Below are 26,322 nucleotides of genomic sequence, written 5' to 3' on the forward strand. Positions count from 1 at the left end.
GGGGCTTTGCGATCTTGAGACAGGGATGGATCCTCAGTCTGTCTCCTGGCCCCTGTAGGTGGCTCGTCCTTGCCATGAAGCTTTCAGTGTCTCTCTTTACTCTTGAGAGGGGTGGAAATGATGTTTATGTCCTTATACAGCAAAGGTGTTTGGTAGGGTATCCCAGGCCCTCTCACTTCACCAGGTTCTGGCCCTATGAGAGGCTAACAATGTCAGGCACCAGGGCATGATTGAAGACTGGCTCCCTGGTCCACTTCCTACTGTCTACCATCCTACACGGTTTATTATTACAGATTGATACCTTAGTAATCTTCCAAAGGTGAATACCAAGTCCTAAATCTTCTAGATAAGGCATGCTTTAGGCACCGTGGTAATCTTTAGTGCTCAGCTCACTTAAATTAGCTTGTTTACAACGAAACCACTCTTTTTTTGCCTTTAGAGGTCGCCGTTAAAATGTATCTCAAATATTACAATGGTCACCCTTGAAAAGTAGTTCCTCCACAGAATTTATCTCTTTGTAGTTAGTTGTACGTAAATGCTGACTAGATATTGATGGCTGACTACTGTACTTCTATGGTACTTAATATTGCTCTTCTGGGTTTAACATACTCTTGGCATTTAATTTAAATCTTCAGAGAAAAAAATGACAAAAGTGTATTTTGAGTTTTTCACTCTTGTTTAAAATAGGTTAAAATACACACTATTTAAATATATTAATATCTTAATAGACTATGAGTTTGTTTGTTTGTTTGTTTGTTTGTTTGTTTTTTAATCTCAAGGTCTGCAATTAGCCAAGGAATTTCACCTGATGGAATTTTGATTGTTGTTGCACAACACAATAAATAATGTAATAATATAAATAATATGTCCTAGGTACATCCTCTGTTTGTTGTTGGGATTATTAAATTGCCACTGGTGGGACAATTTTGCTGATTACTATATATATATATATACTTCCTTTGGTTGCTTATGCCCAGCCAGCTAAACTTGCTGGTGAAATGTCCTTCCTTACCAGACACATCTCTCCTCCATTCCATATACAGCACAGTTACTTTTTGTAGAGTTGTTCAAACTTACTTAGAAAAAAAAATACCAAGAAAGGAGTGTTTTTCATAAAGACAACATAGTAACAGAAAGTATTATGTGAACTTTGAAAACAGAGTTAAGAAAAAAAAAAAAGATAGGTTTAATTTAGAAATTTCCTAACCTTTGGAAAGCATCATTTTCAATTCAATTTTTTTTAAAACAATGTAATTTATTGTTTTTATTGAAGTAGTATTTAAGGAAACTCAGTTATGGATTAGAGCAACATTGTGCTAGGTATCGTAAAAAGACAGAACAAAAAGGCAGGTTGCTATACTCAGAGGTCTCACTGGTAATGAGAGACATGGCTAAAGCTAATTGAAAAATATCTAACAGAACCATTTTCTGTTAGAAGTGCTGATTCAACTAAGAACATAAGAATGGCCATACTAGGTCAGACCAATAGGCCATCTAACCCTGTATCCTGTCTTTCAACCATGGCCAATGCCAGGTGCTTCAGAGGGAATGAACAGAACTGGTAATCATCAAATGATCCATCCCGTCACCCATTCCAGCTTCTGGAAAACAGAAATCCCTGCCCTTCTGTCTAATAGCCATTGATGGACCTATCCTCCATGAACTTATCTAGATCTTTTTTTAACCCCATTGTAGTCTAGGCCTTCACAACGTTCTCTGACAAGGAGTTCCACAGGTTGACTATGGTTGTGTGAAGAAATACTTCCTTTTGTTCGTTTTAAACCTGCTGTCTACTAATTTCATTTGGTGACCCCTAGTTCTTGTATTATGAGGAGTAAATACCACTTCTTATTTACTTTCTCCACACCAGTCATGATTTTATAGACCTCTATGATGCCCACCTTAGTCATTTTTTTTCCAAGCTGAAATTGACAGTCTTTTAAATCTTTCTTCATATGGAAGCTTTTCCATAAACCTAAACATTTTTGTTGCCCTTTTCTGTGCCTTTTGCAATTCTGATATATTTTTTGAGATGAGGCAACCAGAACTGCATGTAGTATACGAGGTGGGCATACCATGGATTTATAAAGAAGCAATATGATATTTTCTCTCTTATTATCTATCCCTTTTCTAATGATTCCCAACATTCAGTTAGCTTTTTTCACTACTGCTACATATTGAATGAATATTTTCAGAGAACAATCCACAATGACTCCAAGATCTCTTTCTTGAGTGGTAATAGCTAATTTATACCCCATTGTTTTATATGTATAGTTGGTATTATGTTTTCCATTGTGCTTTACTGTGCATTTATCAATATTACATTTCATATGCCATTTAGTTGCTAAATCTAACTATTTATAAACTAAATCAAAATATTTTGCAGGAATCTATTGATTTTATTTTCACAGGAAATTGCAGAAATATTTCATTTTGATAAGGTCAAAATGTTTTGTTTTGATAAGGTAAAAATATTTTGTTATTGTTTTGACTTTTATATTACTATATACCCTTGTCTTTATCAAAATGAAACATTTCAATAAGATCAAAAGTAACATTTTTTGGAATATTGTATTTTGCATATTATTCCAAGATTTGACTGTTTGTCCCAATATGGGATGAAACCAAGTTCAGAAATCTCAGAATTTTTCATGGGACAGAAATTCAATTTTTTCACCACTGTAAGCAGGGCAGAACTGTAGAATTAGGCCAGTTTTCAACACAAATTTCCATGAACTTAGATCAGAGATTTAAGGCCAAGGTTTGGCTTTGTTTTCAAATCTAGTATCTCACTCCCCATTCAGTTCACTAATAGTACATTTTGTGAAATGTTGTTGGCATATTGTGCTATTTGATGCTATCCTGTGCATCCCAGACGACTTCATGTACCTCTACCGCTCTGGGAGGCAAAGTACACTTTTATCTTTCCCTTACTTAAAGGCATGGCATTTGGTATAAATGAACTATTGCTATATCTTTATAGTTAAGAATGTTACTGTCTTTCCACCTCCCCACCCCCACACAATTATATAATATTACTAAACATGGGTGAAATCCTGATCCCTCTGAAGTCAATGAGAGATTTGACATTGACTTAAATAGGGCCCAGAACCCACCCATTGTCTTTCCAGAAGTATCTGCAGGTTATATCCTTAGTCAGTATGAGTTAGCATAGTTCCACTGAGTCAATGGAGCTAACCTAATTTAAAATAGCTGATGATCTGGCCCTTACTTCCCAGGCCCAGATTTCCTAATGTTTTCACTGACACCAATTTTACACTGTTCCTAATGGGCAAATTTAAAGCATATTTTGACACTATCTCAAAAGTCCCATCCCTTTTATTTCTTCATATTTGGGGAGCCAGCAAGCACCTTCTTCTCGACTATCCAGACAATAGCACTCCTTTCACCATTTCCAGAGTACTGTGTCTGGAAGCTGTAGCTGTAGATTGCAGTACAACTCCAGGAGGGCTGCTCGTGTGTGTAACATAGGAGTGTTCCTTTAGTAACGAGGACTACAAGCGGTGCTTCTTTATCTGGTAGTTATGGGCCCAACCCCTGATGTCTGGTATACAAGACCATATTAATTAAGAATCCTATTAGGCCTGAGCACAGAGATTTTGGGGACATTGTTTTTATGATGCAGCAACAGCAAGGGAAAACAGGTACGAAGAGCCTGAAGAACTTACCAAGCGGAATAAATGTAGCACTCCAGCTGCGTGGGCCAATTTAGCACTAAAACTGTACCTACATGCCAGCTGATTTATGGAAAGGAAGATGACAGACAGGATAGGGGAATGATCTGCAGAAGTCACCATTGGAAAAATAAGGGTTGAAACCTTCCCATCCTGTTGCAACTTTTGATCTAAGGGTTAAATGTTAAGGGTAAAGGGTTACAATATGTGCTTGGGGGTTGGACGGCATTGTGGATCCGTGGATGCTGGTTAGACACTACCAATAACTTTTCCTTATTTACTCTTATTTACTAGTAAGTAATTTACTCTTATTTACTAATGTAGAGTGCATATTCATCCTATTGCTCCATCAACTATTAGTATTAATGATCTCCCATCAATGATTCTCTCCTCCTTCCCCTTTAAATTATTATAAGTTCTAAATAATATATATGGATGAACACTCACACTCCAGGGAGGTTTGTATGCCCTTAATGGAGATTGTTATGGACCTTTTAAAGTTAACAGGATGCTTTTAAAGAAGGTGGTTCCCATTGTTTTGTTCTCTTTTCATTTGGACTTTGTTTACCACAGTGCAGTCACCAGTCCTTTTCCTCTTCTCTTCATGAACTTCTGGGTATGTCATGTTGTTCTACTCCCTCAGTGGTACTTGTCTTTTGTGTCACATAAGCAAAAGGCTGGTTTGCCTTCCAGGATGTTGTGGATCCAACTGTACTTCTCAACATTTTTTGATTTAGCTTTGAGGGAAATGCTGCTTGCCTTTTCCTGCTGCCACACTATTGAAAACTAAACATCCTGGCGTTTACCACCTGCTGTCACACTATAATGCCAAGCAAGAAAACGATTCCTTTCAGTTTGTTTAGTATTCCAATATGATAGGGGCAGGTATCAACATTCATGAAATGTATGAAGAATTTTACACTGAAACTTGGTAGGTGACCCTTCTGCAGATTTCATCAGACTATTTCTGAAGCAAGTGTAGCACACACCTAACTTTGCAGAATTCTTCTTACCATTATATCTAGCACAAAATTATGTCTGATTAGATACAGTTTTCTGCTTCCTTTACATTATTAAACAGAAATGTTGCTCATTGAACGTGTTTTTCACATCAAACACATGCCCTTTGCTTTCACGGAGTAAGTGCAGCAATTTAATTCTACAAACAATGTACTTTTCAAATTCCATGACCTGACTCAGAGGTTTGGGCCAAGGAAATAGGTGAAATGGGCTTTAAGGTTGCACATACCCAAAACTACAAAAAACAGCTCACAAATGAAGATTTTTCTTCGATTATATGCAGTATTTACCATGAGTCACAACTGCAGCTAGTGCACAGTGCATTTCAGTTCCTATTCTTAGTAATTGTGAAACTTCATATGAAGTCATACGTTAGACTTCTGCCAATTACTTGAGTTTCCAGGTGAGAAATAGAGAAGAATGGCTCCCCTCTGAAACTCACCTGAATATAAAAAACAAAGAACGACCCAATTGTAATGGATAGCAGGAGGCAATCTTCTCCTACCTGCCCTCCACAAAGAGCACCCTCACCACGTGACCTTTGCTTTCTCAGTGAAAATAAGTAAATTCGCATTAAGATGTTAGCAGATGTTAGTTGAAGCCAGCAAGAGTATGTCCACACTCCAATTAGACACACTCCAATTAGACACATGCAGCTGGCCTGTGCCAGCTGACTCGAGCTAAGAGGCTCTGGCTAAGAGGCGGTTTATTGCAATGTAGGTATTCAGGCTCGGGCTGCAGCCTGAGCTCTGGGACCCTCCTACCTCACAGGGTCCTAGATCTCAGGTTCCACCCTGAGTCTGAACATCTACACCACAATTAAACAGCCCCTTAGTCTGATCCCCACAAGCCCAAGTCTGCCGGCACAAGCCAGCCGCAGGTTTTTAATTGCAGCGTAGACATACCCGCAAATGTTGTGACCATGTCCACTATGATTGAATGTTTGGACCTGATTCTGCTCTCTTTTATGTCAATAAAGTTATAACTCCATTAAAACGAATGAAGTTAAAAACTTGTTTAAGAGATATCAGCGTAAAACAGGTGTAAGAGAAATCAAACTCAAGCCAACTGTGACTGTGCTATTCTATCCCAAGATCAAGCTTTGCCCAGTTCAATTTTTAACAGACTGTAGTTTGCAGAGACATATTTGTTTGTCTTAAGCTCACCGTATGGTGAGCAGCCTATTTGCAAATGTGTTACCATATTAAGCCATCTTTCTAACTGAATGGCTGACATGATGTTAAAATATGTTGCATCATTCATATACATTTTAAAATTACAACACAATAAAGGAACACTATAAAAAAGACATTTTCTCTTTATACTTCATACTATGTCCCCCACTTTCAAAGTCTGCTTGCAAAAATGAGGTACATAAACAAGGTAATTGTATTGTAATACAACATATTTACAAATCTGAGATGTTAGAAAAATCTTCTATCATTTCTTCCCATGGTTAGTGATAAAAATTATCTATTCATTGGCAGAGAGCTGTGCTGTTTGTTAAAAACCCTACTGTTTTAATTGGTATTTAGGCATTTCTTGAAAAGTGGATTTTTGATACAGTGGTCTATTATAGCATCTACAGAATATTTAATGTCTCTCTTATAAATCCTACTTAATTTCTGGTTCATTGGCCTGATACATAGTGCCATTAGAGTCCATTGTATCTATCCTGCAGTCACAAAACCACATTAAGGACCCATATCTGATCTTCGATGTATAATAGTATGTCATGTGTCCTGATGAATTAGCTTCTGTGTGCACACATGCATGCACAGTAATTGAGTTTTTAAACTATGGTCTCTTTCTCTTTCTGTGGTCAGAATTGAGCTCTAAATCTGTGTGATAAAGAACCCTTATGGATTTTTTTTTCTGAAAAAGTTACTGTACCTATACAACAATTTATCTTTTAAGCATTAAGAACTCAAATGAGTTGGTTAAATTTTTAGTACTCTGGCAATTGATTGGATTGAAATCACTCAAGACTGAAGCACTTTGTTTAACAAAAGTCCAAGTAAAGCATGGGCAGTCACAGTTCACACACTGCATAGCTAATGTGCCTGAGTCCCCAAGCTGTGGAACTATTTCTGGTGTGAGAGGAGACTTCAGGGTCTGTGCACATAAAGCCTTTGGCCACTCTGCTGAGTCAGCCTTCAAGGGGACCAATTAATGACAGGTGTGGTGGTTTCTGAGGTAAAACTGAAGAATGGAATGTAAAATGATGTATAGGTATGCGTTCATAAAGGCCATATTGTTGCATTAAGCCTTGGCCTGGGCTGGGATTGAGGAGTTTGCAGGAGTGGTCCCCTGGTTCAGCATGGGCACTTCCTACCCATATTTCGGCAGACGTGCCAAGCTCTCTGACCCAGCTCCTTAAAGTTACTTAGGCACCTGTCTGCCTCTTTAGGTGCCTAAATCCACCACTCAGGCACCACTGACATTTTCAGAACTGATGCCCAGCTGCTACTTAACCATTCAGGTGCCTATGTCCTCGAGGTACCTATTTTTCCATCAGTGAGCATTCATAAACTTGTGTAAGCCCTGACGCCACCCCATAGCTAACGAGCAGCTCAGCATCTCAGTTCAAGCCCAGGAGGGCCCAAGCAGAATTCTCAAACCAGTGGCAGTCAGTTTTTGTAACGAGATTGGGGGGGGGGTCATTAGTGGTGCCTTCCTATTCAATGGGAGCATGCCTTCTTGCCTCACCAGCGGGGCATCAGCAGCACCCTCTGCCCTGACACTGCAACCCTCATCTTCGACTAGTGCAGAGGGGAGGCCCTAGAATGGGAAGGGTGTCAATTTGAAATGCAAGATGACCCTGCATTCAAGAGGCAGTGGTGGCTCCTGTCCTGTGAGGCTGAGCCTGGTCCTCACTCTGGCATTGCAACCTGGTGCACAGATCTGCAGCACTGCTCAGATTTGGCTTGGCAGAGGAGTGACCAGGCCAAATTTGAGTGAGTGGCAATTGTAACATGGTGCATGATGTCGCCATGCCAGATGACCCCAGTCGTCATGGCACAACACCTGGAGCAGGGAACCAGGCCTAGCCCCTCAGGAGAAGAGATGGACTTGTATATGCATGTGTGATTCTGCTGGGTCAGTGCAGGATGGGTTTTCTCTCTAGCCCATGTGAAAAAGCACCACACATACATCTAAGGTCACCCTGTCCCCCCTATTTGCACCACTATTGTCTCAAACTAGGCAAGGGAACACCTATCTCAGCAGTGGAGTTCAATCCTATAGACATGCTCTGAGCACAACCAAGACCTGACACCTGTCAGACCTTGCATCAAGATGGCTGGATGCAGGCCACTGATGGAGGTGTATGTGTCAATACAGCAAAGATAGCCAGGGGCACAGTGAAATATAGGGTGAGCAAGAGAGAGAAAGAAGGGTTTAACTACTAGAGCAGGGGTACCTAAGCAGCTGACCTGGCTTAGGTGCCTAACTCCAGGACAGGGTTCAAGGATGAGGATCTTGGATGGAGGCAGGTGCCTATTTCTAACCCATCAGCCCAGCACAGCTGATCAGCCATTTAGGTGCCCATGCTCCTTGCCCCTTTCCTCAGCATTTCAATCCTGGCTAGTTAGGCAGCTTCCTGCTCTGTTTACTGGCTTCTGAGGATCCCTTTCTTGGGTGCCTAACTCTCCCCATACATTATATGGGGGACCTGGGCACCTAACTTAGGGCTGAGGATTCTACTATGCAGCAGTTGCCTATGGGTTAAGCACTACAATGCCGCAATGGAGCAAAGTCTAAGTACCTTTGAGGACTGGGCCTTTGCCTTTTCTCCCACACATTCGGCCTGCTAAAACAATTCCATAACAGCCTGATTTTCAGAGACACTAAACACCTTCAGATCCTAGTGACCCCAATGGGATCTGAAAGGGCGCTCCACCTCTGAACTAACTTAGGACTCATTAAACACTAATTTGCATATAAACAAAGGTCTTGTAAACACACAAGTAATTTATGCACCTGAATTACTCATTTGCATGAATGATGGTGGGATCAGCTCTGAAGACTGTTTATTAATTTATATGATGGATGTAAGTAACAATATTTAATGTAGCTCTCAACATAAACCTTATAACACAAGTTTATACAGTGTTACTAGGTGAGAAAGCAGTGACCTACATTATCGATGAAATCACATGGAGCCTGAGCCAAAGGCTATCAAAATCAATGGGGAGGCTTTTATGGACCCTTAAACTGCAGTTTGGAAAAAAATGATATGCTAATGATTTGTGGAGGATTATGGCTTAGTATGTGTCTTTTACATACTGTGTAAACCTAATTCTTCAAACTGTATCACGCGCAATTGGAACACATTATGCTGTAATCATTGGCCAATGTTCAGTTTTAAATTGCTACCGCCCTTCAGTTAGAGGTGCTTGGAGGATACGTTCAGTGTATAAGCTTTTCATTTTTAACTTACATAAAATTCAAATGGAAAAAAATGATTATGATGTATTTAAATATAAAGTATTTCACACCTATTCTGAGACTATACGTGCCAAGTTTCATTGGACAGCTTCTTTGTAAGGCTGTGTTAAATAATACAATTTATAATGAAAGTGCTGACACACAGGTTTAACTACAACTTCTTGAATGGCAAGGATATAATGTAAAGCGCAGAATGAGATAGACTAAGAGAAGGTTGTTAAAAAGCAATGTGTTTGCTGTATAAAAGGAACAGGTGATGGCTAATTCCTATTGAAAGAGAGAGAGAGAGAGAGAAAGAGTGTGAGTGTGTGTGTGTGTGTGTGTGGTGAAATGAAGCAGCTGCATGAGTATTCAAAGACACAATGACCACAGACACTGGGTTTTTTCTCTTCTCATTGCTGTCCAACTTCCCCCAGTCTCCGCCTAAAAATGTAAAGTGAAAATACAGCAGAAATCATTTTTCTAAAGCTCATTCCATTCTATTCCCATGCTCCAAAATTGTAGCAATTTTTTCTCCAACCCTGTCATGACACTGCTCTTTTTTATTGAAATTCTTTTTAGGAGTAGAATTTTTATAGTGGTTAAAATGGGGAGAAAGAAACAAACAGGTGAAAACAAAATAATTGTTAACCTAACAAGCATAGCCATTGCAAGGAACAAACAAACCTGTTTCTTCTGTCTCGAGTCAGTTCACTAGTTAATGCTGGTATATCTATCCAATTAAAAAGTTGTGGTCTTCTTGTATGGACTCTAAGCTGCACTTCAAAAATTCCAGTAACTTCATTGTGGATTCTGCATGCCAAGGGGAGAAGGGTCTGACCGATATAATAATATACGGTATCCTGTGTTTTCAACTGACACAGTGCTAGTATGAGCCAACAGAGAAGTTCCTTCCTGACTACTGTGGCCCACAATTCAACAAGGTACAAAAAAACATATGCAAAACTTAAAAGTTCATGATTTGAACCAAGGTAGTCAACAGGACTACTCACAGTCTTAAAGATAGGCATGTGCATAAGTAGCCTGCTGAAGTGAAACCAATACACCATTAACGTATGTTGGACACTGCAGGCTAGATTCACAAAGAGTCTTACTTTTAAGTGCACTGATGCCTAGTGGAATTCACAAACCTCCGTGAGGTGCTCAGGCTCCCTATACAATGCATGGGGACAATTCGGCACCTAAGAATGGGATTCACAAAAGACAGCATGATTAATGGAGAGCTGCCTAAGATAGCCAATAGGAAATGGCAAGGCAAAGGGTATGATCTAAGTCCTGCCCTCAAGGGGTTGGAGGGAGGTGCCTATCTCCACTCGGGATTTGGAGCCATGAACCCACTTTCGGAGTTAGGCACCTAAGCCATTGTTTGCAAGAATGATGTTGATGCTGCCGCCCAGCCTTTTTATAACCTGTAGCCAGTGGCTAGGACACTCCCCTAAGATGTGGGAGTCACTGGTTCAATTACCCCTTCTCCCTGATGTGGAGGAACAATTTGAATTTGTGTCGTCTACATTGTAGGGGTGGGCTCTAATCACTGGGCTAAAAGTTATAAATGGGCTTGCTTCACTCCCCTTCTCCCCCTCACCCAAAGGCAAAATAGGCAGGGGAATGCCCAATTTGTGAATCCTGCAGGCTCCTAGCTGCTGGGTGTTAGGATTTAATATGGCTGTGCACATGCTCAGATGCTGAAATTTAGGTTCCGTATGAACTTCAATGGTGTACATTTAGGTGCCTAGGGAATTTTGGAGCCTCCTGGGTTAGGCAGCAGCTGAGCAGAGGGTTTGTGAATGCCAGTGGCACCTAAGTGTAGGACTCAGGTTCCTAAAGTGGCAGTTAGGAGCCCGGGTTCTATGTAAATTTAGCCTTTCCTGTACTTTGGCATTTATTCACCTAGTTCAGAATAACGGGTAATTAACCATTAGAACAATTTACCAAACGTTGCAGTGGGTTTTCCATCAGTGGAAATTTAGAAATCATGATTGGATGTTTTTCTAAAAGCTATGCTCTAGTTCAAACAGGAATTGTTTTGGGGAAGTTCTGTTATACAGGAGATCAGACTAGGTGATCACAGTGGTCCCTTTGTATGGGGAGAGTTTGATGGACCAGTACAAGGGCCAGGAACCACTACCAACAGTGTAATATTGATTATCATATTTTTGCTAACAGCAGCCAAAACCTGTAGGCCTCGACAACGGCCTTAGAATAACTAAACCAGAAGGGATGGGAGATTCTTGCTCAATCTTTGTCTCCTCTTGCCCCTCCCGCAACTGATGAAGTCTGTGTTGAAATTTCTGGGGTTGTGTTTTAGGAGAAAAACAAGAAGTTTATCTCTATTAACCCTCTGGGATGTGTCTGTCAGGGCCTCAAGGCCTGAGGACTCTGAAGGAACACGTAGGTACTCTTGCCTAGCCTTTGAAATAGCTTGCCTAACAAGTTTTTTTTATTGATGTGTTATTGTCTACTAAGAATGATAAATAAGGGAGGGAGAAGTTTGGGCTATTTGGATCTCATGTATCTTAAGGTCTCCACCGGCAGACAGAAGATGGGTCATTGGAAGGATGCAGGCTTACAACCTGAGAGCCACACCAGACTCTGGTAATTATTGAAGTTTGGGGATGTTTTAGTAACCTGTTGTGGATGTGTGTAAGTGTGTGAGACTAAATAAAGTATAGCTTTAAGTGAGCACACTCTTGTATTGTACTGTCTGTGCCAGCCATCAGTCAGATGGCCGTGTCTCTATTGATTTATTTACTGACACAACCTCGCACAGACTAAAGTTACCAAGAGCTTTGGGTTGAAAGAATCCCAGGTAATGCCTTCTGGCCTTAGAATCTACATGTCATTTAAACTGTAGGTCAAATTCTGGTCTGAGTTACATTGTCTAACTCCACTGAAATCAATGAGGTTTACAAAGGAGTAACATACCCCTGTGTTTCTAAACTGAATGACATGTAAAATGCAGAACATATTTTGTACTTTCATCCTTCTGCTTTTAATGCTGTCCTCCAAACAAAAACATTTGGTAAACCTACTTCAGAAAAATATTTGCTTTGGGCTGCCATAAGATTGGCTTTTTTCACATCTCCAATAACAATAATAATGTTTGGGCCTGGTCCTGCAAATCCCTGCTCACAAGAGTAAGTCCACTGTTCATGTGGGTAATGGTTTGTAGGATCATTCATCATAACAGCACTACCTCTCAGCGATCTCCTTCACAACAGATTAATGGGCTATTTCTTACTTAAACTGAAAATTCACTAGCTTCAATGAGCGTCACAGGCACAGAGCAGTTTCAGGATCAGCCCCATTGCCCAGTAAAGGCTTGAGCCAGTGAACACTCATGCTAATTTTTTGAGCAGGCCAGAAGACAACAATTCCACTTCACGACAACTTTCAAAGTTTGTTTTCGTTCTGCGGTGGAATGAAACCAAAAACCTTTTGAATGTTTTCACAAATTGGAATTGTGTTGAAATGTCTGTTTTCAGATAGAAAAGGTCAGCTCTCTCTCTCTCTCATCCCACTGAACTTGAGAAACTGTTCCATTGAAACCTTAGTCGAAACTAATATATTTTGATTTTGATCCAAAGGCGGTCTTTGCAAATAAACATTTCATCAAAAAATTTCCAAGCAGCTCTACTGCACTTTAAACACTTCCCGCTGACACCAATGCTGCTACTCATGTGTATAATGTTAAGTGTATGTATGTTTGCAGGGTAAGGACTATGATGTGTGCGCCCTCGTCTATACTTACCGGGCGATTCGGCGGTAGTCGAAGGGAAATACGCAAGCTACACAGAGTAGCTTGCATAACTCCCATCGACTGCTGTGCTTCCCTTCTGCACGGAATCTTCGCTGCACTGCACCAATGGAAACCGCATTCCCATCAACGCAGCACTACGCCACTTGAGGGGGTGGTTTTACTGCGTTGACTTCTGGATCAACTTTGCTGCCATCAGTGTAGACATACCCTAAGTAATGGTTCTCAAGCGTACTCAATAGGAAAAGTAATTAATCCCTGGTTCTTTTTTTTTTTTCACTTATCATTATTTTGTAGTTTGGTGCGTGATAAGTCATAAACATTTCAATTGCACTGTATTGAATGAGACATCACCTGTAATTCAGGTATCCAAACATTGGGATATATCCTTCCTAACTGGTCTTTGTCAAAGTGCTTTGGAACATGGAAATTCACTGAGGGGATAGTTGACTGAAGGCAGTTTGCATGCTGCCAAGGAGTCTAAAGCATGGCACTGTAACATGTAGGAGATTGAGTTTCAAATACATTAACCTTCCCTTATTTGATAATGTAATACTGGGTCCACTGCAGCCTCTGTGATGAAGATATGTTACAAAGAGATAGCTTCTATCAGAAAGAAGAACAATGAGCCATCCAGGCTAAATTAGCAGAAAGAACATTTAATAACAAACTGATTGTGAAGACCCATTGACTTGATTAATGGTATATATTGTATAGAGTGGAAAAAGTCTTAAAGCGCATCATAGACATTGGTGACAGAGCTGAAAGCCCTTAGCAGTCTGCTTTTTAGCTTGTCTAGAGTGGTTTATTAACATGATAGATCTCTACACTGGTTCCAATTTCTCTCTCTCTCTTTCTTTCTCTGTCTTTGGTACAACCATTTCTAATAGAATGCCACCATTAACTACTGAATAATTTAATTCTGAAAATTAGATGACCTCAGAATTGTACCTGAATAGTAATTTCCTTTGATTTTGAAAAGTTTGATAAGTTAATTCATGTATCTACTTGACTACTGTTTTCCAATTATTCCACTGATTTCTTTCTATGTTATTTTAAGGCATCCATCAATAAGATGTGCTTGTCAGCAATGGCACGCCACCACTTCTGGTGGAGGAGTATCAGCAACATAATAATATTGTACAGGATAATAAGATTAAACTTTTATTTCAGTTTGCTGGTTCTGATTACTATAAGAAATCTGAGTTTTTAGTTTTACTATCTTTGCTATAGTTGTCTGAGAACTTTCAATGATGATAAACTTTTCAAAAGAAAAGAAAACCAGATGCAGAATAATAAGTGGTGAGCACAACATCAGGAATCCTTCATTTCACAAAATCTTATAAAATGTATTTACTTTGGGAAAATCTCCCACCAGCAATTTTAAAATAGTCACAGGTTTTTAAACAAATAAATTCACCCACCTTGGAGAATACACACACACACACACACACACATGCACGCACATACAGACACCCCCATCAACATGCTTATACTTTACACTGCATTCCTCTGACACCATGATTATATTTTTATTTATACCCCCCCACACACACCCTTTACTGCACATTCTAAACAAAACAATAGACAATACTGTCAGGATTTAAAATATTATTTGTTTTTTCTTCCTTAAAACTGCAACGAAACAAGTCTCAACATTTGCAAAACATTCCTTTATTATTAGAAATAAATTATTTTGTATAAAAATTTGCATGCGTCAACCTTTGCATTTATTTTAGCACAACCCAGGGCTTCAATTCAGTCAGTCATCACAAGAAACAAACTCATCTTCTTATACAAGTTGAACAATGTGGGACAGGAATGAAAATTCTCACAATCACAAAAAAATACTTACAAGTATAACATCAGACATGGTTTATTTCAACAGCATTCTTTTTTCAGAAGCTAACATTTGTTTTCCTTTTGTGATTTACTTCCTTTTGTGAGTAAACAGTTCTGAAGTTTGACAGTCTGTATTTTATAAAACTGAGCTTTTCCCTTCTCCACCCCTCCTGCTTTTGGCTCATAGTCCATTAAGAGACTGACTGTTGATTCGATTGCAGTCTACAGCTCTTTCCAAGACCGAGGTTTTGATGGTAGTAAATTCATTGTTTTTTATTTTCACATACTTCAGATCTTCAGGTGTGTGTCATTTCCCTGATCAGTTTGCATGATTGCTGTAGCTGACATAAGTTGTCTTCGTAGAGGAAGCTGCAAAGCAAAAAAGAAAAAAGAAAACAAAACAGCAAAGTTACATTTGGAATCAACTTTGTGTGGCGATGAAATCCATTTAGTACTTGGTCAGGATTCAGCTGTAGAATCAACTTCACCAAGGTACCAATTCAAGAAACCACATAAGCATATTCTTAACTTTAAGCATACACTTAAGTGCTTTTCTGAATAGCTTTCCAGAAACAGGGACCAAGTACTGCGATTTTGATGACATTTTATTTCTGTTTAGGGGGTAACATGATGGTTAATGGGTGAGAAAAAGACACACACCTCTTTGTTCTACAAGCTATTCTACATATTTCTTCTCTAACTAATAGCAGTATCTCTTGCTGGATGGTTGTGGTTTTTTTTAAATATAATATGCTATACCTGGGTTTCAATGTTTTATCAGACTAATTTAAAAAACAAAATAGCTAAATGCTGTAAATTCCTTTCAGATCTGGGGCTTGAGTCAATCTCCAATTTCTGCTCACTGCGGCCAGGTAGGCATCCACTGATGGAACAGAGACGTGGAAGGAGTAGGGGAGTACAAGACATACACAACTGCTGTTACATGAGGGGATGGAGGTCAAGGTGGCTGATGCAGCCCCAAAATGGGCATTGCTGGCTGACAAAGGTACGTGAACAGCATGCGCAGGAGATGCTCTGAGGCGGACCATCTATCCTCCAGGAAGTGTCCACAGGCAAGCTTTCTAGAAAGCCCAGACTGTTCTTTAAAGGAGCCCTCCTCTGGTGGTTTTCCCCAGGCAGATTAGCAGCAGCAACATCACCACCCTTTCTTAGAAGTGAATTTCTCCTTAGGGCAGAGATTCTCCTGCTTGGTCACAAAGGTTCAATACATGAGAATTAGTCAGCTCCTTGACTATTGTTAAGGTGAAACGGTGACAATCACTGAACCTAAATATACTACTGGGCATCTCTACATAGCAGTCACTGTCCCTTATGGGTGTTAGAGAGATAGGACCCAGCTCTTCATTACTGAGCTCAGATAGAGTGGGTGGGTGGTGATTTCAGAGACCCACAGCCCTGATGTCCACCTGCATGGACCTAGCAGAATTATATCAGTAGGGTGCCGACTCTATCTTCCCCCACTGTTATAAAATCTGTAGAGCGTCAGGTGCAGAGAAACTCTGCTCCGCCACACCCTGTTCTGTCTCTAGCCTGCTTCTGACATATTCCACTTACACCAGAGGCAGCTGGCAGCACAAAATTAACTTAGTGGTCCAGAGAATCTGGCCCATATAATTCTATACTCAGACCTATTTAAATCGTGAGTAACTGCACTGATGTCACTACTTCATAAGACCACAGTTCTGCCAGGATGTAGGCCAGGAGTAATCCCATTGTCTTCAGTTGGATGGTTCACATGCTTAAAGGTAAGTAGTGCAGGATAAGGCCTAAATCAAAACTCCATTGAGGTTGATGAAGTTACACCAGTTTAAAAATGGTGTGGGATCAGAATCAAGCCTAAAGGAGTATCAGCTGAGCATTTTTGCTCGCTCTCTATCTCTCTCTCAGTACAGTCCTTTGCTATGTAGTATTGGATAGGAATCTACTGATGTTTTTAAATAGCTGAAGTAGGAAAATAATTTTTCACACTGTCTAACCTTGATCTGGGAATCTGACAGTGATGCTGGATGAAGAGAAATACAGAAACAGGGAAATAGAATCTTCTTTGACCCACCCCCAATCCCACTACATTATGTACAGAACTGTATTATTGTAAGATCGTTAGGTAGATAAATACACTGTGTAAAGTTCATGTTTGTGTTTGGATTTCTAGGGAATGTGACTCTAACCCTCCAGTTGCAGCTGGAAGACACAAGGGAACCAGCCCACTGGAATTCAAATCTGATTTGACTTTTTCCATTAAGGTATGGGAATGCATAATCATGAGAACACACACATCAAAGAGACTGTTAAAGAGCTTATTGTTTATCATCACAGATACAGTTGGCTCCAATTCTGGAGTTTGGGAAGGTTTGGCTCTGAGAAAAAGAATGTGAATTCTAAAACTCAGCTCTGTGAAAACAAGCAAATTGTGTTGCTTTCAAAAATAAGAGAGTGGTGGCAGTCTCACTTCAAGAGAAGATTACTCTGAGCAGGTGTAGGGCAAGTCCTTCATAGGACTCTGAGTACCCTATTCCTGATATAAAATTGCCTTTCTCCTGGAGTACCCAGATTTTTTAAGCAAATATAACGAAATTCATGTTCTTCAGAACTTTTGCATGGGACATGTGACTCCTATGTGAGCTCTCTCTCACGCTCCCGCAGCTGGATTGTTGAGGAAGACTGTTCTCACTCTGCTCTTCGTTCTCCCATCTGGGAATACAACAGGATTGCTGAAATGGGACCAATTTCTTTATAACATAGAGGGATTTTGTTCCCAATAGAAAATTGAGTAAATAAAACACACATATGCAAATTGGGCCGGTTCCTTTTTTGTATGTGGGAAAAGAATTAATGTTGAATTATCTGTCATTCTGAATATATTGCTTTGACATATCTAGTTCTGGATGAATCAAGAAGAAAAAAGTAAACATTAATAAGCAAATGTATTCTTTACAGTATTACTTTAAAAATAAAATCAGATTTATTCCAAAGTATTCCTATTGAGGGTTTATATAGTAGTTCTCACTCTGATAACACTAATGTCACTCCCACATTGGAAAAATCAGTCCACCGGCATATTCATATTTTCTCTTTTTGCTTGATAAATATCTTGCATATCTATACAGTTTATATTAATGAGCCTGCAGCGCCTATTTGGGATTTAAGAACCTGAAACAGCTGTTATCTTGGTCTTTAAGAATGTGAATATCTCAGAGTTGTAACATGAACCACACTCGGCCAGCTTATCTGGCCAGAGAGGGCAACAAACTTGGCTCATCATGCTCCTGGAATTAGTAGCCTTTTTGAGGCCCATTTACTACTCAGCTCTTGGAATGGGACAAAAGAAGTAAACTAAGACAAAACTACTGCAATATGTATAGAAACTTTATCATGGAATGTTCTGTACATATTTAAAGTAGCTGGCATAGTTGTTTCTTCAGTAGATCCACCTGGACATTGGGTTTTTTCTTCACTTTCTGTCCTAGAGAGCTTTATAATTTGTTTGACACTGGGAAATGCATACCATACTCTACAAAAGAGGGCCCGTGTTTCAGTGGTGGGTGAAATGGAGCTGGGAAGGAATGTTGGCGAAAGCAGGGGCCTTGGGTGGGAGATTAAAGAACTTCTGACCCCTGATCCCCATTTCCTATAGATTTACTGAAATATGCTGGGAGTAGATCCCCAATGACTCTTAGGAGTGTCATCACCCCTTTCTTATGAACCGCAGGATTTTTGATAGGACCTGCCCAAGCACCAAGCTTTAACCTACCACCACTGAACTATAAATGCCTATTAGAACCAATCCCAAACCCTCAAGAGCCTTAACTTGCTGTCTCCTGCTAAGCCTGTTTTGGATGCATCCTTAGCAGAGAACTATAAACTGATTGGGGTTCATATGGGGCTCAGAATCCAATCTAGACCTTAGGAGCCTACTACAACCAGATGGCAGAGTCCAATGTTATGTGTGCACTTTGAGCTGGGGGATGTAACTCCCATCTTGAGGAGATGTACTAGCTTTGGAGGCGCTAGTACACTAAAAATATAGTATAGCCATGACGGCACAAGTGGGAGGAGGAGGAAGCGTCCCCAGCTATGTACTTGTCTGAGACCCTAGGCATATACTCAGGGCAGCTAGCTCCTTCCAGTGCTTGTGCTGCTGTGGCTACAATCTATTTTTAGAGTGCTAGCTCGATCAGAGCTTGTGCGGGTATGTCTCCTCAAGCTAGAAATTACATCTCCCAGCTCATAGTGTAGACATATCCCAAGAAGCTAGGCACACAGGTCTAGGTCATGAAATTAGAGGACTTAAAACAGCAAATGCTACTTTGATGACAAAGCAACACATCAAGGCGTTGATCCGGCTTACTTCCTCATGGGGGTCACAACCTGCTCTACTGCGGAAATCTATGGGTATGGAGATGTGTCCACATGAAATAGCATGAAATAGCCTTGATGTCAGAGACATGTATGTGTGAAACAATTTATAAAACCAGCATAATGTGGTGTACATTTTCCATCTCCTATATGTAAATAAGGAACAATGGTAGGCTAATATTAGCATGAGTTCAGAGATATGAAAATCTAAGTGCCTTGCTTGAAAAATGCAATTTCACATCTGCATTTACCAGGTTTTGAATGTTTTAACTCTTTTGAAAGGTAAACTGTAGTCAAACTATTGATATGTGCCTGCAACCTTTATGACAACTTAACCCCAAAAATTTCTTAGGGAATAGACATTTGCCTAAGAGTTTCATAGTATAGAGAAATAAATTTACAAATGTGGTTACCTGTGAGAACCACAATATTATTTAGAAAGCAATTTAAAAATATACATTTTATTAAAACCAAAAGAAGGTTGTTCTAAATCCAGTTATTACAGCTGGCCAACATTCTCCAAACATTGAGTTTGTTATGCAATTTTTGTAAAAAAAAAATTCAATGAATATTTGTCCAAAATGTTTGGATTTTTTGTTTTTTAACCAGCTCTACTTATACAAAGTATATATGATTAAATTGTTCTGGATGAAAGTTACTACACAGAGATAAGGTACTAGCATTTATATTATTTCCATATTTTGTTACAAAGTCTCCAAATCCTTACTTGACTTATATCGGTGACACCATTAGGACAAACTAAGGGCATAGAACTGCTCTATAGTTGTGTGGGTATTTTTTTTCTTCCAGTTTTACCAGGCAGTGCCAATGACAGAAATTAGCATTGAATATTCAGGATTAGCTTTGTGAAAATAGATTAGGAATATATGAATGGCTTTGACTCAATACTTCTCTACTGAATACCAAGTTATTGATGTGCCCATATTGATTCCCACAGCTTGCTTCAGCTCATTGTAACTTTCTAGAAGGACAGAAAGTGCTTGTTGGAAAGACAAACTAAACAGAAGATGGAGTTTTGGGTCATAAACCAACACAGAGTAAAATCACGAACATCAAACAGAGAGGGCAGAGAAGTACACAAGGATGAAGAAACAAAGGGAGGGAACACAAACAAATGGAGAAAAGAACTAATAGAGAACATGACAGTGAATCAGCTGATGCATTTGGCTGCTGAACAGAGAAGCTAAGGGAAACAGTCAGCATTGAGGAAGGGCTGGAATATCTAGCCCCTAGGTGCCTGGCACAGAAGCCCAGGAGTGAGGTGCAGCTGAGATTCACTACTACCTGTTGTGGGAGAAGATAATTCTGACATGAGAGATGTAGAGTTCCCTGTTAGGCACAATGTGTTTGATCCCAGCCCAAATGGAACTGAAGCAGAGTACTTCTTGGCCTGCCCTGAGAAGGAGTGGCATGGAAGCTGCAACACAGGCAATTTAAGTCCCTAGGTCATCCCTTGCCTTCTGCAAAGATCTGGTGCATTTGGTTGAATGGAGGCTGAATGAAGACTAAGAACTCCTGCTCAATCAAGCCACTAGGTGAGCCCTGTTAGGTAGTAACAACTAAACTCCAGTGAGTGAGGCTGTAATATGTTACCTTTGTACACGGTAGCATACAGAGAGATCTCATTTCGCTCAAGTTACAGTGGTTTTGTAAAATCTGTAAAATTTTGTAAAATTGCTGGATAAGGGTTTTACTCCCAGCTCTCCAGCACCGTGTGTAATTTATCTTGTAATTTTTTCTGCAGTCTGAAGCATATGACTTTGATACAGTCTACAGGCGATATCCTCGCCCCCCTGAAATATGTGAGTTTTGCCACTGACTTCAAGGGGCCAGAATTTCAGCCCATATGCCTAGAAAAAAATGATTGGTGAATGGACAAACACAAGAGAGTAAGGTCATATATAAAAAGAGATGGGATCCAAGAAATGTTAAAAAAGCAAGAAAGATATAAAGGACAGAGCTAAAGCACAAAATAAGGGCAGCCAGAAAGAAAAAAGAACAAAAAAAGAACATGGCTGTAGTGAGTAAAATATAAACAAACAGGACAGAAGAGAAATAACAGGAACGGCAAATAAAAACTAAAACAACACTCAGTATATAAACACGATAGGGAAGAAGAATTTAAAGAGTAAAAAGCATTGGGGGAGGGGGGTTTGGAATGGAGAAGGTTACAAAGCACCAAAAAGGACAAAAAAAGAAAATGCAGCAGAAACAAAGTCATTCAGGAAAAGAAAGGCAGAGAGCAAGAGATGACAGAGAACAGAACAATCAAAAGAGGTGGACTGTGGAAAAATCAAAATATACAGGACAATGACAAAGACAAAAAGGCACTTGAGAAAGACACTGAGAATAATACAGATCATGTCAAAGGGTCATGTCATCAGTATTAGAAGGACAGGAGAAAAAAGAACCAAATTTGGTGACTGTCTGATATTAGCCTCTTTGTCCATCTGTTTATTGCCTAGTGTTCACCTGACCACATGCAGACTTTCACTCTGCCCTGTCTGCCCACTCACTGTTGGTGACTGATCAGGCACACCTGATCCCTGCTTTGGACCTGATCCTGCAGACCTTCTGAAAGAAAAATCTTCCTTTGATTTCCTTCTGCATATAAGCTGTATAAATTGGTATAGCTCCATCAAAATCCATGTTTTACAGCAGCTGAGTATACGATCCTCTTGTTGCTCTTCTGATGTATTGTGCCTACTGATTACTCGCTGTTGCATTCCTGCTTCTTCAAGTGTCAAATATTGTCTTCAGACACATACACACAACTACCTTTATTTCACGGAGAACAGCAAATATATAAATGGAATTAGAATTTGGCTGTGTAACTTTAAATAAGAAATCCCAGAATGCACCATTGGCACCTCCCAAAAATCAGCAAACAAACTCCCTTCTCCCTGTGCTTTACTAGTAACAGTCGTGGTTGTTGTTGTCATCAGCATCGTCATTGTCAGTTAGTTAAGAGAAAGGAAACTTCTCTCTCCATTTCTGGAGTGCTAGTGACATTCTGATTTCGTACATTCTGTAACTTTCTCCATTTTTGAAGTGTGAGTGACACCCTGCTTTTCTCTAGGCTTACATGCTGGAACTGTAGTCACCTAAGAACAATTTGAGACTGGGTAACAGGTGTCAGTTCAAAGAGATATTATCCTGTATTTTGGGATTATTACAATTGATCTAGGGGAAAGGATTTATTTTAATGTGTCCTTCAATAAAGACTCCAAACGTTTTTGACACGAATTATTTTGACAGGAAAAAGGAAAGTTAATAAAATCTAATGAATATAAGATGTTTTTGAAAAGCTAAGAGCCCCGGTTTTTAGCCAAGCCAACTCAATGACATGAAGCTAGCTCTCTAGAATGGGTATTTGTTGACAACGGTACTTGCCTCTAGAGCATACAGTACATGGGTCAAAGTCTTGAAGAGATGTACTACTGAGAAGCTTGAAAACTATATAGGTGTGCTAGTGTTAAATCAGGTTTAGAATACAGCAAATATATACTTTCCTGCAAGCATCACACTGCTGGAGAAAGCAGACTTGCTTCCAGTGGCAGCTGTTTTAATGAATTATGCATAGTCATAGTTAAAATAATACCAGACACAGCATTTCTTAATTAGGTACAGTTGATACATCTCAGATACACAGGACTTTCTTATCATTTCCCTCTGCTCTATATTGTAGAACTGTATTTGACCTTTTTCTCAGAAGTCGATCATTTTGCCAACTCGGCAAGGAAACTCTCTCTCTCCTCCCTCCCTTTCTATTTTCTTTTGGTGAATTCTGAGGAATTCTGAGGAATTGTAAAGATGTTAGGTTTTTCATATTTACATGTTGGCATCTGATCTGGAGGGAAGTTCATCATTATCCCCCCTCTGTCCTCTGTTATATGTAGTAATATGAATATATGGAAATCCAAAGGGCAATGATTCCATTGCTTCATCTGGTAGTTACACACTTTTGAATGGCCATAAATTTTTCAGATTAATTATTTAATTTTTAAAAGATAGTTTTTACCCTGTATCCTCCAACAAGTGAGTTATGGAATAATTCTAAGATCCTTACTCACTTTTTACACAGTTTCTCACTATGACCAACTCTGACTGAATTCAGTGGGACTTTGAATGTGAAAGGAGTGAGTATAAACCTCAGGATTTGGTCCAATAACTTTCACAAACCTACTGACATTGATTTGTCTGAATGTATACAAACACAATATTATTGTTCAATTTTCCTTCAGCATCAGGAGTAATAATAATTCATAAAACTCTAGAGGATCTATTTTCAGCATAATGGGTGAGGAATTAGTCCTTAACCATAACAGGAACTACCATTTCACTGAAGCCTTAACTCCAACATAGAAACTTGTGTTTCATTACCACTGGATTTGGGAGAGAGAATCATTGGCTTTGTTCAAAGCTTTTTTATTTAATATTTTTTATTCAGAAGTACAGTTGATCAGGCTTTATTACTAGAGCTGGGCAAAAAATGGATTTTTCAATTTGCTACCAATTCGAAAAAATTTAAAAAATTAAAAACAATAGTTTTGATTGAAACAAAAAACAAAATGTTTAAAAAATGTTGGTGAATCAAAGACGACAATAAAATGTTTAATGTTTTTGATTTTTTCAAAATACAATTAAAGGAAATGTTCAAAGGGAAAAATCATTTCAAACTCAAAAAAAAAATCAAAACATTTCATTTAGAAAACATTCAAATGAAACAGTTTGATTTTTTTGGAGTTTTTTGTTAACTTCCAAAACAATTTTGGCAAAACCAATATGAATTCAGTAAATGTTTTGGTGTAGCTGAATCTGCAAGTGTCACCGAAAAAGGCCTGATACAGAAATATTCATTCAGCTCTATTTATGATATGCTGCTGTCTGGAAGTTATAATAATCTGTCAATTCCAAAAAGTCAGTTAGAGATGTGCCAGGATTCAAAGACCTTCCAGATGAGAAAAATATCTATTCTTTGGTAAATCTAAAATTATAAAGTCTCATCTATTTGTTCATAAGCACTTGGAATACAGATATTTATGTTCAATTCTTGTAAACTTAGAAAGGGATCCACTACTGTTTGCACAATATTGAAAAGCTACAGCTAAGATTTGGGTGATGCAGTCTTTTTATTTCCAAAAGTCCTTGCCAGGTAGAAGCAGCCCTTTTAGGAATATTGATAAATCAGAGGAAATGCACAAGTTATACAAAAAATTCTAATCCAGGGTAGAAGGTTAAGGAAGGAATATTTTCACCCATGTCTTTTTTTTTTTAAGCCACATTTTTCAAAAGTCTTTTAAACTTTGGTTTTCAGGTACAATAGCTCACCTAAATATAAGAAGTGTACGTATTTAATGAGACTGGCAGAGTAAAACACAATGCACCAAATTAGTGCTAGCTAGGCCAGATCATTTAAAAAGATGTGGGTTTTCCAAAATTTGTTTATGCTTTTTACTTACCACTTATTACCCATAAAAAAGATTTGCATGAAACAACTGTAGGCATTCCTGTGCTCAAAGGTACTTGAATTTTGACATGTCTCTATATTCATGCAGTACAAGCAAAGAAAAGAATAAAGTTTACAATTAAATATGAATGCATTCTTGAGAACGTACATCAATTAGGAAGCGTTCCCACTCTTGACCATGGGAAAGTCTACGGATGACTTACTGTTGGTTTCAAGACTTTCACACAGTTCAGTTTTGACCTCGCCATTTGGTCTGTCATTTCCTTTTTGGATCAGTTTGCTTTGCATTGTGGCAGCTGTCACAACAGCCTTGAAGCTCCTCTTCCGTTTTTGAACATTCTGCTCTGGATGAAAAATGATAATATAAACCTTGGGCATGTAGAGCATACCCAGAGATACTGAAGCACTTAAACTCATGGAGACAGTAAGTGTTGTTGTCTGGATGTACATCTGGGGGGGAGAAACAACATAAAAATCAACGTTTGTAAGACTGATAGAAAATATATAGGCAAATGCAGTAATTATCTTAAAAATACTAACTGAACATGCAAATGGTATCATACTGTTACTTGACTGTGTATACATTAGAAGGAAGCTTCACTCAGCTTGTCCTTAATTATAGCCAAGTGTTCTTTTTTCTTCCACTAATGAGTGGGTGGTAGAAGCAGCTAATGCTTATTAAACTCCATTCCCCTAAAAATAATTAAACCTTTGTACCACCTACATTTTCAGATTATAAACAAATGCGTCTGTGCAGGAATAATATACAACAAAGCTGACAACAAGGTTAGCCCTGCATCATCCATTCTAATAAACAGAAGCTTCTGGAATAATATGCCATTCAGCGATGCACTGGTGCATGCAATACTATTCAACTGGCAACATGCTTAACACAGAATCTAATGAGAAACATTTGATTTACTGTTTGACTCCTGAGCCTGGAAGAAAATGAGTTTCTCCACAGTGAAACCTGAATATCATTTTTTAAAAACATTTGTATATTGCCGTTGAACTCTAATCATACTATTATGTGGCACATAACAAATACTCTTACATGGCATGGACTTTGTAGAAAGGAAATCAGAATATAGAGTCTCCAGAGATCCAGTTTGAAATAGATCTCTGTCCTCTATAGACAAAGAGGAAGAATTGCCATCTCAAAGGGAGTGTTTTGTCTATTGCGTATTACTATGAAAATCAAGCTATTCTGATCTTTCCCCACCTGCCTAAAAAAAAAAGATGCTGGCTCCATAGTCATAAACACAAAGTGAAATTATGTATTTAAAATAGCACATTAAAATACTAATTGTGGTTTTGTTCAACATTTACATCTCATAGGAGGATTTTATTTTATTATAAAAGAATTTTTACCTACAATTCTGCATGGCTTTCTCCAGTTTCTCTTCCTAGCTCAATAATACTGAGACTTTACTAGAAGGGACATTGAGCCAATTCTGTGAGACAGTGTAAAACCTACTCGACATCCTGACAGAGCTTCACCAACATTTAATCTTGGTGTATTTTTATGGCGTAGCAAATATCATCATGAGATACAATACTAAACATCTGTCAATAACGTCAACTGCCAGATCAATTATTTTCACTATCACAAATGCCCTCAGTAAATTAGCCCTTAGCAGAAAACTGATATAATAAACTTGCCTAGAATTGCCCCAAAATTGTACATTTTG

General features: G+C 38.9%; 1 protein-coding gene across 2 annotated transcripts in view; it reads right to left on the minus strand.

Moving 5' to 3' along the window:
* Positions 1 to 14,524: 14,524 nt before the first annotated feature.
* Positions 14,525 to 26,322, minus strand: part of GRM8 (glutamate metabotropic receptor 8) — a 424,254-nt gene continuing 412,456 nt past the window's right edge. For both annotated transcript variants that reach the window (XM_067564317.1, XM_067564318.1), the window contains 2 exons: positions 24,835 to 25,081; positions 14,525 to 15,132 (listed from right to left, as the gene is read on the minus strand). In XM_067564317.1, the coding sequence (XP_067420418.1) occupies positions 15,083 to 15,132; positions 24,835 to 25,081 (297 nt within the window). In that variant the 3' untranslated portion in view covers positions 14,525 to 15,082. The remainder of the gene's footprint in view (positions 15,133 to 24,834; positions 25,082 to 26,322) is intronic.

Source organism: Emydura macquarii, unplaced genomic scaffold (assembly GCF_026122565.2).
Source record: "Emydura macquarii macquarii isolate MOO-44397 ecotype Brisbane River unplaced genomic scaffold, CSIRO-AGI_Emac_v2 contig_2636, whole genome shotgun sequence".
NCBI lineage: Eukaryota > Metazoa > Chordata > Testudines > Chelidae > Emydura > Emydura macquarii.